The sequence below is a fragment of the Coregonus clupeaformis genome, chromosome 17 (genome assembly GCF_020615455.1).
Source record: "Coregonus clupeaformis isolate EN_2021a chromosome 17, ASM2061545v1, whole genome shotgun sequence".
Taxonomy (NCBI): Eukaryota; Metazoa; Chordata; class Actinopteri; order Salmoniformes; family Salmonidae; genus Coregonus; species Coregonus clupeaformis.
The window spans coordinates 53,829,386-53,845,521 of NC_059208.1; the positions used below are offsets into that span (position 1 = coordinate 53,829,386).

The following is a 16,136-nucleotide window of genomic DNA, read 5'->3' on the forward strand; positions in this document are numbered from 1 at the left end:
AGGAGCAGGAGCCTGGGGATAGACACCCTACTATTGAGGATCAGAGAGGAGCAGGAGCCTGGGGATAGACGCCCTACTATTAAGGAACAGAGAGGAGCAGAAGCCTGGGGATAGACACCCTACTATTAAGGATCAGAGAGGAACAGGAGCCTGGGGATAGACACCCTACTATTAAGGATCAGAGAGGAACAGGAGCCTGGGGATAGACACCCTACTATTAAGGATCAGAGAGGAGCAGGAGCCTGGGGATAGACACCCTACTATTAAGGATCAGAGAGGAACAGGAGCCTGGGGATAGACGCCCTACTATTAAGGATCAGAGAGGAACAGGAGCCTGGGGATAGACACCCTACTATTAAGGATCAGAGAGGAACAGGAGCCTGGGGATAGACACCCTACTATTAAGGATCAGAGAGGAGCAGGAGCCTGGGGATAGACACCCTACTATTAAGGATCAGAGAGGAACAGAGAGGAACAGGAGCCTGGGGATAGACACCCTACTATTAAGGATCAGAGAGGAACAGGAGCCTGGGGATAGACACCCTACTATTAAGGATCAGAGAGGAGCAGGAGCCTGGGGATAGACACCCTACTATTAAGGATCAGAGAGGAACAGAGAGGAACAGGAGCCTGGGGATAGACACCCTACTATTAAGGATCAGAGAGGAACAGGAGCCTGGGGATAGACACCCTACTATTAAGGATCAGAGAGGAGCAGGAGCCTGGGGATAGACACCCTACTATTAAGGATCAGAGAGGAACAGGAGCCTGGGGATAGACACCCTACTATTAAGGATCAGAGAGGAACAGGAGCCTGGGGATAGACACCCTACTATTAAGGATCAGAGAGGAGCAGGAGCCTGGGGATAGACACCCTACTATTAAGGATCAGAGAGGAGCAGGAGCCTGGGGATAGACACCCTACTATTAAGGATCAGAGAGGAGCAGGAGCCTGGGGATAGACACCCTACTATTAAGGATCAGAGAGGAGCAGGAGCCTGGGGATAGACACCCTACTATTAAGGATCAGAGAGGAGCAGGAGCCTGGGGATAGACACCCTACTATTAAGGATCAGAGAGGAGCAGGAGCCTGGGGATAGACGCCCTACTATTAAGGATCAAAGAGGAACAGGAGCCTGGGGATAGACACCCTACTATTAAGGATCAGAGAGGAACATGAGCCTGGGGATAGACACCCTACTATTAAGGATCAGAGAGGAGCAGGAGCCTGGGGATAGACGCCCTACTATTAAGGATCAGAGAGGAACAGGAGCCTGGGGATAGACGCCCTACTATTAAGGATCAGAGAGGATCAGAGAGGAGCAGGAGCCTGGGGATAGACGCCCTACTATTAAGGATCAGAGAGGAACAGAGAGGAACAGGAGCCTGGTGATAGACACCCTACTATTAAGGATCAGAGAGGAGCAGGAGCCTGGGGATAGACACCCTCCTATTAAGGATCAGAGAGGAACAGGAGCATGGGGATCGACACCCTACTATTGAGGATCAGAGAGGAACAGGAGCCTGGGGATAGACACCCTACTATTAAGGATCAGAGAGGAACATGAGCCTGGGGATAGACACCCTACTATTAAGGATCAGAGAGGAGCAGGAGCCTGGGGATAGACACCCTACTATTAAGGATCAGAGAGGGACAGGAGCCTGGGGATAGACACCCTACTATTAAGGATCAGAGAGGAGCAGGAGCCTGGGGATAGACACCCTACTATTAAGGATCAGAGAGGAACAGGAGCCTGGGGATAAACACCCTACTATTAAGGATCAGAGAGGGACAGGAGCCTGGGGATAGACACCCTACTATTAAGGATCAGAGAGGAACAGAGAGGAGCAGGAGCCTGGGGATAGACACCCTACTATTAAGGATCAGAGAGGAACAGGAGCCTGGGGATAAACACCCTACTATTAAGGATCAGAGAGGAGCAGGAGCCTGGGGATAGACACCCTACTATTAAGGATCAGAGAGGAGCAGGAGCCTGGGGATAGACGCCCTACTATTAAGGATCAGAGAGGAACAGAGAGGAGCAGGAGCCTGGGGATAGACACCCTACTATTAAGGATCAGAGAGGAACAGAGAGGAGCAGGAGCCTGGGGATAGACACCCTACTATTAAGGATCAGAGAGGAACAGGAGCCTGGGGATAGACGCCCTACTATTAAGGATCAGAGAGGAACAGAGAGGAGCAGGAGCCTGGGGATAGACACCCTACTATTAAGGATCAGAGAGGAACAGGAGCCTGGGGATAAACACCCTACTATTAAGGATCAGAGAGGAGCAGGAGCCTGGGGATAGACACCCTACTATTAAGGATCAGAGAGGAGCAGGAGCCTGGGGATAGACACCCTACTATTAAGGATCAGAGAGGAACAGGAGCCTGGGGATAGACACCCTACTATTAAGGATCAGAGAGGAGCAGGAGCCTGGGGATAGACACCCTACTATTAAGGATCAGAGAGGAGCAGGAGCCTGGGGATAGACACCCTACTATTAAGGATCAGAGAGGAACAGGAGCCTGGGGATAAACACCCTACTATTAAGGATCAGAGTGGAGCAGGAGCCTGGGGATAGACACCCTACTATTAAGGAGCAGAGAGGAGCAGGAGCCTGGGGATAGACACCCTACTATTAAGGATCAGAGAGGAACAGGAGCCTGGGGATAGACACCCTACTATTAAGGATCAGAGAGGAGCAGGAGCCTGGGGATAGACACCCTACTATTAAGGATCAGAGAGGAGCAGGAGCCTGGGGATAGACACCCTACTATTAAGGATCAGAGAGGAGCAGGAGCCTGGGGATATACACCCTACTATTAAGGATCAGAGAGGAGCAGGAGCCTGGGGATAGACACCCTACTATTAAGGATCAGAGAGGAACAGGAGCCTGGGGATAGACACCCTACTATTAAGGATCAGAGAGGAACAGGAGCCTGGGGATAGACGCCCTACTATTAAGGATCAGAGAGGAACAGGAGCCTGGGGATAGACACCCTACTATTAAGGATCAGAGAGGAGCAGGAGCCTGGGGATAGACACCCTACTATTAAGGATCAGAGAGGAGCAGAAGCCTGGGGATAGACACCCTACTATTAAGGATCAGAGAGGAACAGGAGCCTGGGGATAGACACCCTACTATTAAGGATCAGAGAGGAACAGGAGCCTGGGGATAGACACCCTACTATTAAGGATCAGAGAGGAACAGGAGCCTGGGGATAGACACCCTACTATTAAGGATCAGAGAGGAACAGGAGCCTGGGGATAGACACCCTACTATTAAGGATCAGAGAGGAGCAGGAGCCTGGGGATAGACACCCTACTATTAAGGATCAAAGAGGAGCAGGAGCCTGGGGATAGACACCCTACTATTAAGGATCAGAGAGGAGCAGGAGCCTGGGGATAGACACCCTACTATTAAGGATCAGAGAGGAGCAGGAGCCTGGGGATAGATGCCCTACTATTAAGGATCAGAAGAACAGAGAGGAGCAGGAGCCTGGGGATAGACACCCTACTATTAAGGATCAGAGAGGAACAGAGAGGAACAGAGAGGAGCAGGAGCCTGGGGATAGCCACCCTACTATTAAGGATCAGAGAGGAGCAGGAGCCTGGGGATAGACACCCTACTATTAAGGATCAGAGAGGAACAGGAACCTGGGGATAGACACCCTACTATTAAGGATCAAAGAGGAGCAGGAGCCTGGGGATAGACACCCTACTATTAAGGATCAGAGAGGAGCAGGAGCCTGGGGATAGACACCCTACTATTAAGGATCAGAGAGGGACAGGAGCCTGGGGATAGACACCCTACTATTAAGGATCAGAGAGGAACAGGAGCCTGGGGATAGACACCCTACTATTAAGGATCAGAGAGGAACAGGAGACCCCTACTACGCAATCTCAATTTTTTACTCTTCTCTCTCTCTCCCCTCTCCGTTTTCGCTCTCCTCTTACTCTACTTTCCTCTCCTCTCCCTCCTCTCCTTGGCTGTGGCTTTGATCCAAACACTCAGGAAGTGATTTTTTTAGCGAGGGGGATACAGGCTTACTCTCACATCTGCCTGTCATGACAGACAACGTCAGCTACCAGCCCTGATAAGATTTATATAGATTGAGATTGTTCAGTGCCAGCCACTGACAGGCATCATCAAGCCTATGTTGAGTGACGTTTTACTTATAGAGCGAACGCAGTCGGTAGTAGGATATATTCCGTTACCATGGTAACGCCGATACATTCCACATGACCTCCTTTGGCATGACTGACTGACAGTAGATATCAATCAGCGAATATAAATCAACATACTATGATAATGTGTGCAGTCCGTGTTCTGAAAGAAACGGCAAACCTAAATAAGCCTACATTTATCGGTGTGAGATGAGTCATAGGCAAAGATGTAATCACAGAATGTGATATCCTGACAAGAAAAAGAAAAACACAGCCTGAGTCTAAGTGAAAGTTAAAATGTACAGTGGAAAGAAAGAATGAAGAGAGGAAGCATACCTTGACATAGGACGGCTGCTTCTCCAGGATAAGATGGGCAACCTTTTTGGAAACCTACAGAGAGAGGATGAAAGAAAAAGAAACCCAGTCAGACGCTGGTAAACGCCATCCCACCTGAGACACACGGTTATCGTACTATGGTAGAGCATGGAGAAAGAATAGCTGGCTTTGATGCCTGTAACTATAATATCAGTCTTTAAAGAGCGATTGCCCCTAAAATGCAACTAATCCCTTTGGAAACGGCATATGTGGCAGCGATATCAGAAACATTTATTCTAGTGTCTGAAATTGACTACAAAGTGTAAATATGATCATTATGGTTATAAAGTCAGTCTTGTCTAAAGCAGAGTTAGGAACCTCAGTGCGTCACAACAAGTAAATTAAGTTGGGTTTGGATTACTATTATGTCAACAAATCATGCCCCCTTTTGCCAAGCTCCATGTGCAAATCGCCTCTCCACCCACTTCGCTTCCCTTCATTGAATGGGGCTCCGTTGTTTCATCGCCCCCAACGCCTTCAAAGGATCACCGTCCCTATACGGATTGACCATGCATCAACAGCCAAAGTTCTATGGTTTGCATGGCCTACCGAAGGACCCTAGCTAGTATGCAGAAGGTGCTTGGAGTTCGTCGGTCCCCAAGTCTGCACCAGTAACGCTAGCTTGGTGTGCAATGACCGGTGGTGGTAAGTATAATCAGAGATACTGGAATATAATGACCTCTGGTATAACTTAGCTAACGACGTTAGATAATGTTATGCTGATTATGTAGGTAGCTATCTTTTGATAAAGTGGGGCAGGCTAGCTAATGTTAGCTAGCGAGGCATGCAAGCTAACGTTTTAGCTAACGTTAGCATAGCTAGCGAGATAACTAGCTAGCTAGCTACCTCATTTCAACTTAGTTAGGTCGTAACTCATACAAGTTTATTGTGTAATGTCTAGATACTGCTGGTTATGTAACGTTATCATTTGATAATGCGAGCGAGGCAGGCTAACTAGCTAACTGACGTTAGCTTATAAGTCGGATTTGCAAGTTAGTTAGTAGCTGTATTCTGTATTGTCTAGAGAAAACATAAATAATGGATGCAGCTATGGTGGTAGCTAACTCATCAAATCAAATCTTATTTGTCACGCGCTTCGTAGACAACAGGTTTAGACTAACAGTGAAATGCTTACTTACAGGTCCTTTTCCAATAGTGCAGAGTTAAAGATAAAACATTTAATAACTATATAAAAATAAAGAGTAAAAATAACATGGCTATATACAGTATAGGGAGTAGAAAATAACATGGCTATATACAGGGACTACCGGTACCGAGTCGATGTACAGGGATACGAGGTAATTGAGGTAGCTATGTACTGTACGTGTAGGTAGGGGTAAAGTGACTAGCAGCAGGTGACTGGCACTCCGCAATAAAATGTTACTACACAACTTTTATTGTATTGTCTTGTTTTATTATTTAATTGAATGGTAATTAGTCAATATGGGGACGGAGAAACCCTGTGTATTCTGCACCAGGACCAGGGAACTGTTGTATGTGTGACATCACACGGGACCACTGACATGTTTGCCAAGATAGCCCCAATACCACCAGACAAACTGCCGATAGGCACAGTATCGGCATCGGCTGGGAATGACAATGAAAGGTACACATTGTTATATTAGCAGAACACAGCTTCTATGGTATTATGGAAAGGATTGTTTATTCTACATGGACCTGTTACTACATTTGAAAGTTATCAAAACATTTAGTTTAGAATATCTACATAACTTCAGCAATTGCATTCTTCTCATATACATTTTTATATTTTTTTGTCATTTAGCAGACGCTCTTATCCAGAGCGACTTACAGTAAGTGAGTGCATACATCTTTTTTTCTTTCTTTTTTATACTGGCCCCCCATGGGAAACGAACCCACAACCCTGGCGTTGCAAGCGCCATGCTCTACCAACTGAGCTACACGGGGCAATATTCCTCTGTAGGCTACTGACCTATTCAAAGCTTCCTCCAGCATCTCAACATATCTGTCTGAGGTTATTGAACTCAACCTGCAGGAGGTTTGTTTGTTGTGATTGAGTGGGGGGAAACAGCTGCGGGCAAGGTTTTGACAGATGGGTGTGTCCAACTCACGTTTGGCTTCTGTCATGGCCACCAGCATTTCTTGAGGAGCAAGCCAAAAAACGAGGCCAAATCAACGTTTGCAGTTCCCCTTTAACCAAGAGGATTCTCCCAATAGCCTACACTTTACAACTGCCTACCTCAGAACAGCCTATTGTGTGTTCACCGTGTTGTACGTGTTGAATGTGACATTATTCAATTATTGTATGTATTGTGTAGACCTTTGTATAGTATTCATTGCTGTTTTCTGAGGAGCTAGGCCTTAGTCCCACAAAAGGTCAATGCTGCATTGACAATATTATTTTCTTACAGCAGGGTAATACGTATCGTTATGTTCCCATCACCAGGTTGGGTCATGCCAACACTTTGTCTCCCTGGGACTCACAGACAGTATGCTATAGACCAGGGGTAAACAACTAGACTCAGCCGTGGGCCCATTTTTTCGGAAGCACATGTTTGGGGAGCAGGAACATTTTCATAATAATTTGTACACTGCAAATTGACCACAACTAAGCCCAAAAATAGATTGTTATTTTCAAATAAAATCATTTCATACCTTAATTACATTGAGACACGATCACATCTCTTTTTCTATTTGCGCAAATACTTGGAAAGCGATTTCCTAAATCAAACAATTGTTAATTTTTTCATGATTTTACAGTATTTTTTTAACCAAAAACGAAAACTTCAGGGCCCCCCCAAAAAAAATAAGTTGCGGGCCACTTTTGTCCCGCTGGCTGCCTGTTGCCAACCCCTGCTATAAGCTACTTATTCAATAGAATAAACCATGTTTACCAGTAAGGGTAGCAGTAACGAGTTGATGTGCAGGGGTACGAGGTAGTTGAGGTAGCTATGTATACTGAACAAAAATATAAAACGCAACATGCAACAAGTTACAGTTCATATCAGGAAATCAGTCAACTGAAATAAATTCATTAGGTCCTACTCTATGGATAACACAAGACTGGGAATACAGATATGCATCTGTTGGTCACAGATACCTTAAAAAGGTTGGATTAGAAAACCAGTCAGTCTGGTGTGACCACCATTTGCCTCATGCAGCGGGACATCTCTTTCACATACAGTTGATCAGGCTGCTGATTGTGGTTTCCAGGAATTGTGTACAGATCCTTGCGACATGGGGCCGTGGATTATCATGCTGAAACATGAGGTGATGACGCCGGATGAATGGCACGACAATGGGCCTCAGGATCTCGTCACAGTATCTCTGTGCATTCAAACTGCCATCGATAAAATGCAATTGTGCTCTTATCCAGAGCGACTTACAGTTAGTGAGTGCATACATTTTCATACTGCCCCCCCCCCGTGGGAAACGAACCCACAACCCTGGCGTTGCAAGCGCCATGCTCTACCAACTGAGCTACACGGGGCTTATGCCTGCCCATACCATAACCCCACCGCCACCATGGCGCACTGTTCACAACGTTGACATCAACAAACAGCTTGCCCACACGACTCCATACACGTGGTCTGCGGTTGTGAGGCCGGTTGGATGTACTGCCAAATTCTCTAAAGCGACGTTGGAGGCAGCTTATGGTGGAGAAATGAACATTCCATTTTCTGGAAACAGCTCTGGTGGACATTCCTGCAGTCAGCATGCCAATTGCACGCTCTCTCAAAACTTGAGACATCTGTGGCATTGTGTTGTGTGACAAAATTGCACATTTTAGAGTGGCCTTTTATTGTCCCCAGCACAAGGTGCAGCTGTGTAATGATCATGCTATTTAATCAGCTTTTTGATATGCCACACCTGTCAGGTGGATGGATTATCTTGGCAAAGGAGAAATACTCATTAACATGGATGTAAACAAATTTGTGCACAACATTTGGGAGAAATAAGCTTTTTGTGCGTATGGAACATTTCTGGGATCTTTTATTTCAGCTCATGAAACATCGGACCAACACTTTACATGTTGCGTTTATATTTTTGTTCAGTGTACATATAGGTAGGGGTAAAGTGACTAGGCAACAGGATAGATAATAGACTGAGCAGTATCAGCAGTATGTGGAGCAGTAGAAGCAGTATGTAAAGCAGTAGCAGCAGTATGTGGAGCAGTAGCAGCAGTATGTGGAGCAGTAGCAGCAGTATGTGGAGCAGTAGCAGCAGTATGTGGAGCAGTAGCAGCAGTATGTAGAGCAGTAGCAGCAGTATGTGGAGCAGTAGCAGCAGTATGTGGAGCAGTAGAAGCAGTATGTGGAGCAGTAGCAGCAGTATGTAGAGCAGTAGCAGCAGTATGTGGAGCAGTAGCAGCAGTATGTGGAGCAGTAGAGGCAGTATGTAGAGCAGTAGAAGCAGTATGTGGAGCAGTAGAAGCAGTATGTGGAGCAGTAGCAGCAGTATGTGGAGCAGTAGCAGCAGTATGTGGAGCAGTAGCAGCAGTATGTGGAGCAGTAGAAGCAGTATGTGGAGCAGTAGCAGCAGTATGTGGAGCAGTAGAAGCAGTATGTGGAGCAGTAGCAGCAGTATGTGGAGCAGTAGCAGCAGTATGTGGAGCAGTAGAAGCAGTATGTGGAGCAGTAGCAGCAGTATGTGGAGCAGTAGCAGCAGTATGTGGAGCAGTAGAAGCAGTATGTGGAGCAGTAGAAGCAGTATGTGGAGCAGTAGAGGCAGTATGTAGAGCAGTAGAAGCAGTATGTGGAGCAGTAGAAGCAGTATGTAGAGCAGTAGAAGCAGTATGTGGAGCAGTAGAAGCAGTATGTAGAGCAGTAGCAGCAGTATGTGGAGCAGTAGAAGCAGGGTATGTGGAGCAGTAGAGGCAGTATGTAGAGCAGTAGCAGCAGTATGTGGAGCAGTAGAAGCAGGGTATGTGGAGCAGTAGAGGCAGTATGTAGAGCAGTAGCAGCAGTATGTGGAGCAGTAGCAGCAGTATGTGGAGCAGTAGAAGCAGTATGTGGAGCAGTAGCAGCAGTATGTGGAGCAGTAGAAGCAGTATGTGGAGCAGTAGCAGCAGTATGTGGAGCAGTAGCAGCAGTATGTGGAGCAGTAGAAGCAGTATGTAGAGCAGTAGCAGCAGTATGTAGAGCAGTAGCAGCAGTATGTAGAGCAGTAGCAGCAGTATGTGGAGCAGTAGCAGCAGTATGTAGAGCAGTAGCAGCAGTATGTAGAGCAGTAGCAGCAGTATGTGGAGCAGTAGCAGCAGTATGTGGAGCAGTAGCAGCAGTATGTGGAGCAGTAGAAGCAGTATGTAGAGCAGTAGCAGCAGTATGTGGAGCAGTAGCAGCAGTATGTGGAGCAGTAGCAGCAGTATGTAGAGCAGTAGCAGCAGTATGTAGAGCAGTAGCAGCAGTATGTTGAGCAGTAGAAGCAGTATGTGGAGCAGTAGAAGCAGTATGTGGAGCAGTAGCAGCAGTATGTTGAGCAGTAGAAGCAGTATGTGGAGCAGTAGCAGCAGTATGTGGAGCAGTAGAAGCAGTATGTGGAGCAGTAGCAGCAGTATGTGGAGCAGTAGAAGCAGTATGTTGAGCAGTATCAGCAGTATGTGGAGCAGTAGCAGCAGTATGTTGAGCAGTAGAAGCAGTATGTGGAGCAGTAGCAGCAGTATGTTGAGCAGTAGAAGCAGTATGTGGAGCAGTAGAAGCAGTATGTGGAGCAGTAGAAGCAGTATGTGGAGCAGTAGAAGCAGTATGTGGAGCAGTAGCAGCAGGGTATGTGGTGAGTGTGAAAGTGTGAGTGTGTGTTTGGCATCAGTATGCATGTGTGGCGCATGTTATGTCTGTGTGGGCGTATACAGTGTGTGTGTGTGTGTGTGTGTGTGTGTGTGTGTGTGTGTGTGTGTGTGTGTGTGTATGTATGTTGGTTTTGTGTGTTGGGGTGTCAGTGTAAGTATGTGTGAGTACTGGTATCGTCCCAGCCCTAGTACACACACATACAAGCACACACACTCACACACACACACACACACACACACACACACACACACAAATATACACACACATGCACACACACACACACAGCTAGGAACATGACGTTCCAGAGCCAGTTTGATGCCCAGTACACAGCTCCACACTGAGGGGGCGTTGATACCTTGTTGTATGGAAGGAGGACGGGGTGGGGGGGTGGACTATGTTGGGTAAGGGAGCTAACTAAAGCTCTGAACAGATGGTAGACTCTGTTCAACTGCTGTGCTCGCTCGCTCAATTGATAAACTGTGTATGAGTATGTGGTGTGTGTGAGAGACAGAGTGACTGAATTAAGAAAGGTGAGATGGAGAGAGTGAGAGAGGGCCTCTGAAATCAACAACCATATTTATTTTAATATAAAATAAGACTCTATGAGGTTATAGACCACCTCTATGTGGTTATAGACTACCTCTATGAGGTTATAGACTACCTCTATGAGGTTATAGACTACCTCTATGAGGTAATAGACTACCTCTATGAGGTTATAGACTACCTCTATGAGGTAATAGACTACCTCTATGAGGTTATAGACTACCTCTATGAGGTTATAGACTACCTCTATGAGGTTATAGACTACCTCTATGAGGTAAACAGTCTTTCTGATTATGATGATTCAGTTTGTGTGTAAAATGTACATTATCTGTGCTCAGCAGCAGTTCAGTGTGGGTGATCACTTCACAAACAGCAAAAAACCTTGGGGATCCAGAAAGAAGGCTCATCCCTGGTACAGAGACAATTACCCTCCTCACTCAACCACAACGAATCTGTCTACAAACCATTTAAAAAAACATCAAAATCATCAAAAAGCAGCTGTGTGGAAAAGTCCCAATCACCTTCAGCAGCCCACATGACCGGAGATCAGCCCTGCAATCACCTGTGATCTGACAGAGCCAAACGGCGAGGCAAACGGCTAGGTACAATTCACATGTAATTGACTGGTATGCAGAGCAGAGTTATTAGCCCAAATCTCTGGCCACATGCCACATGCATTTTAGCTGAGAGCCAAAAGATAGAGTTGTCAACCAGCCAAGACTACTCAATAGCAGTCGGAAATGGAACCCTATTCTCGACATAGTGCACTACTTTTGACCAGAGCTCTATGGGATAGGGCATAAAAAAGTAGTGCACTATATAGGCTATAGGGTGACTTCTTGGACACAGCCTACTGTAAGTGTTCTTCACCAGCTGCAGTTAGGGGTTTAAAAAGCTAATAGCCAATCATATCGAAATCAAAACGACAAATCATCCAATCCTCACCCTCGGTTTAGCCCAAAGGGAGAGACAGCGGAGCTGGAGAGAAACAGTGGGGATAAGTTAGCCTATACCAGTGCAGTGTCCTAACATTTATCTTGTCCATATACAGTTGAAGTCGGAAGTTCACATACACTTAGGTTGGAGTAATTAAAACTCGTTTTTCAACCACTCCACACATTTCTTGTTAACAAACAATATTTTGGCAAGTTTGGGGTCACTTAGAAATGTCCTTGTTTTCGAAAGAAAAGCTATTTTTTTGTCCATTAAAATAACATAAAATTCATTAGAAATACAGTGTAGACATTGTTAATGTTGTAAATGGCTATTGTAGCTGGAAACTGCTGATTTTTTTTATTACATTTTAGTCATTTAGCAGACGCTCTTATCCAGAGCGACTTACAGTTTAGTGAGTGCATACATTATTTGTATTTTTTCATACTGGCTCCCCGTGGGAATCGAACCCACAACCCTGGCGTTGCAAACGTTATGCTCTACCAACTGAGCTACATCCCTGCCGGCCATTCCCTCCCCTACACTGGACGATGCTGGGCCAATTGTGCGCCGCCTCATGGGTCTCCCGGTCGCGGCCGGCTACGACAGAGCCTGGATTCGAACCAGGATCTCTAGTGGCACAGCTAGCCCTTAGACCACTGCGCCACTCGGGAAATATCTACATAGGCGTACAGAGGCCCATTATCAACAACCATCAATCCTGCGTTCTAATGGCACGTTGTGTTTGCTAATCCAAGTGTATCATTTTAAAAAGGCTAATTGATCATTAGAAACCCCTTTTGCAATCATCTTAGCACAGCTGAAAACTGTTGTGCTGATTAAAGAAGCACTAAAACTGGCCTTCTTGAGACTAGTTGAGTATCTGGAGCATCAGCAATTGTGGGTTCGATTACAGGCTCAGAATGGCCAGAAACAAATAACTTTCTTCTGAAACTCGTCAGTCTATTCTTGTTCTGAGAAATGAAGGCTATTCCATGCGAGAAATTGCCAAGAAACTGAAGATCTCGTACAACGCTGTGTACTACTCCCTTCACAGAACAGTGCAAACTGGCTCTAACCAAAATAGAAAGAGGAGTGGGAGGCCCCGGTACACAACTGAGCAAGAGGACAAATCCATTAGAGTGTCTAGTTTGAGAAACAGGCGCCTCACAGATCCTCAACTGGCAGCTTCATTAAATAGTACCCGCAAAACACCATGGACTGATGGTTGCTGATAATGGGCCTCTGTACGCCTATGTAGATATTCCATTGAAAATCAGCCGTTTCCAGCTACAATAGCCATTTACAACATTAACAATGTCTACACTGTATTTCTGATCAATTTGATGTTATTTTAAATGGAGAAAAACATTTGCTTTTCTTTTGAAAACAAGGACATTTCTAAGTGACCTCAAACATTTGAACGGTATTGTATATCCACAGTAAAACGAGTCTTATATCGACATAACCTGAAAGGTCGCTCAGCAAGGAAGAAGCCACTGCTTCAAAACCACCATAAAAAAGCCAGAGTACAGTTTGCAACTGCACATGGGGACAAAGATCGTACTTTTTGGAGAAATGTCCTCTGGTCTGATGAAACAAAAATAGAACTGTTTGGCCATAATGACCATCGTTATGTTTGGAGGAAAAAGGGGGTGCTTGCAAGCCGAAGAACACCATCCCAACCGTGAAGCACGGGGGTGGCAGCATCATGCTGTGGGGGTGCTTTGCTGCAGGAGGGACTGGTGCACTTCACAATAGATGGTATCATGAGGAAGGAAAATTATGTGGATATATTGAAGCAACATCTGGCTTAAGGACAACAAAGTCAAGGTATTGGAGTGGCCATAACAAAGCCCTGACCTCAATCCTATAGAACATTTGTGGGCAGAACTGAAAAAGTGTGTGCGAGCAAGGAGGCCTACAAACCTGACTCAGTTACACCAGCTCGGTCAGGAGGAATGGGCCAAAATTCACCTAACTTATTGTGGGAAGCTTGTGGAAGGCTACCCGAAACGTTTGACCCAAGTTAAACAATTTAAAGGCAATGCTACCAAATACTAATTGAGTGTATGTAAACTTCTGACCCACTGGGAATGTGATGAAAGAAATAAAAGCTGAAATAAATCATTCTCTCTACTATTATTCTGACATTTCACATTCTTAAAATAAAGTGGTGATCCTAACTGACCTAAGACAGGGCATTTTTACTAGGATTAAATGTCAGGAATTGTGAAAAACTGAGTTTAAATGTATTTGGCTAAGGTGTATGTAAACTTCCGACTTCAACTGGACGCTGACTGAGAAGTTTCTATGTCAACTAATTGAGGAGTAAAGGAACATTTTTTGTAGAGCCGTGGTGGTGTAGTGGTAACACTCCCCGGTATGTGTCACTTAGCCTATACAACTACCTGCCAGAGATCGGGGTTCAATCCCCAAGTCCACTGTTTTTCCTACTTGCCTGTCTCCCCATTTCAGCTACTTACTGTCTGACTGAATTTAGTTTTTCTTATTTAGTTTTTTATAATACTATTCTTTGAGGGTTTGAGAGGCAACACTGTCTGCTTCATAAGCCTGTCAGAGAGACAGGGAGTGAAGAAGAGGATTCTTGGGCGGCGGAGGCGTCACCTCGGTGGACAGCTACGCTAAGCCTACCAGGATGCAACTGTCAGTGAGAGACATGGCGGCGACGGCGGGAATTAGAAATCAATTAAACATGGTCTCCCTTCTCGCTAACGAGGGTAAACACACAGCAATCTGATGATTACTTTTCTGCTGCCTGTGTGTGTGTGTGTGTGTGTGTGTGTGTGTGTGTGTGTGTGTGTGTGTGCTGCTGAAAAAGAAAAGAAAAACATGAAAAAGGAAATGAAGGAAATTAACTTGAGATTGTTCCTCTTCAGTTTCGGAGATAGGCCTACACACAGCAACTCTAAAGATGCCGTATTGTGTCACCATTACAATCAAATCAAAAGCAGCCTTACACAAAATCTAATCAAATCACCATCAGCCCTCTAACGAGCAAGAAAACAATTTGCCATAATCGTTCACGCTGAGCTTAAGTTCTTTCATTTCTCTCATGACCTAAATGGCCCAACATCAGCCCAAAGTAGTGATTTCATACAGTACAGCCAGACTGCCTTAACCGTATTGCACCAAATTAGATTTGTATAGCTCGTTCAGGGGAGACAGACAGTGGTGATGTACATCAAGCAGCTAAGTAAACATGGTGGCTATTTAAAGACTGTATCTATGTCCCAAATAGCATCCTGTCCACTACATAGTGGATAATATAATAACACCTTATTCCCCAAAAGTAGTGCATTGTGTAGGGAATTGGGTGTCATTTGGGACACAGACAGAGCATGGAGCCCTGGAGGAGTCCTGGTCAATATCACTGAGTGTCCCGAGGCTCAAAGCACACTGCTGGCTGGCCCCTCTTCTTGATAGTCCTGGATCACTCCATACTGCCGGCCCCTTCCTCCTGATAGTCCTGAATCACTCCATACTGCCGGCCCCTCCTCCTGATAGTCCTGGATCAATCCATACTGCCGGCCCCTCCTCCTGATAGTCCTGGATCAATCCATACTGCCGGCCCCTCCTCCTGATAGTCCTGGATCAATCCATACTGCCGGCCCCTCCTGATAGTCTTGGCAAAATCCAAACTGTAGGCCCCTTCCTCTTGATAGTCATGGATCAATCAATATTTCCGGCCCCTTCCTCTTGATAGTCCTGGATCAATCCATCCTCCTCACCTTGACGCCCCCCAAATATTTTTTATTTTTTTTATTTTTTACAAATAATAATAATCTCCTGATCCAACACTTGCATTTGACTCTCCTCCTCCCCCATCCCCCTTTCTAGCTCTGACTTAGTTACTTCATTGAGGAAAAGTGTTCTTACTATGCCTGTGATATGTGGTTGTCCCACCTAGCTATCTTAAGATGAATGCCCTAACTGTAAGTCACTCTGGATAAGAGTGTCTGCTAGATGGATAAAATGTAAATAAAATGTAAATGTGTTTTGTGTTTTGTGTGTGTGAAAAAGCTCTATCTATGTGATTAGAGAGGGTTAGAGATGCACGCACACACACAAACACACACGTCTATGCACTGAACATATCATAAATCAGTTAATCACTTGAACAAAAACCAGCACTCGGGTAGTCAGTTAACAAGCTGTATATAGTCCTAGCTATATGCTCTGTATAAAATATTCCACCATATTTACATTCCATATTATGAAAAGCAGTGAGATCACAATAGTAATGGTAACAGTTTTTATTTTTTTTTACTGGGGAAGAAAGAAAAAAAATGACTTATGTTACTACAATACAGTAGATTGTCAA

General features: G+C 45.4%; 1 protein-coding gene across 1 annotated transcript in view; it reads right to left on the reverse strand.

Moving 5' to 3' along the window:
• Positions 1–16,136, reverse strand: part of LOC121586746 (syndetin-like) — a 291,135-nt gene that overhangs the window by 243,129 nt on the left and 31,870 nt on the right. The window contains exon 5 of the mRNA XM_041903695.2: positions 4,509–4,562. Within this exon, the coding sequence (XP_041759629.2) occupies positions 4,509–4,562 (54 nt within the window). The remainder of the gene's footprint in view (positions 1–4,508; positions 4,563–16,136) is intronic.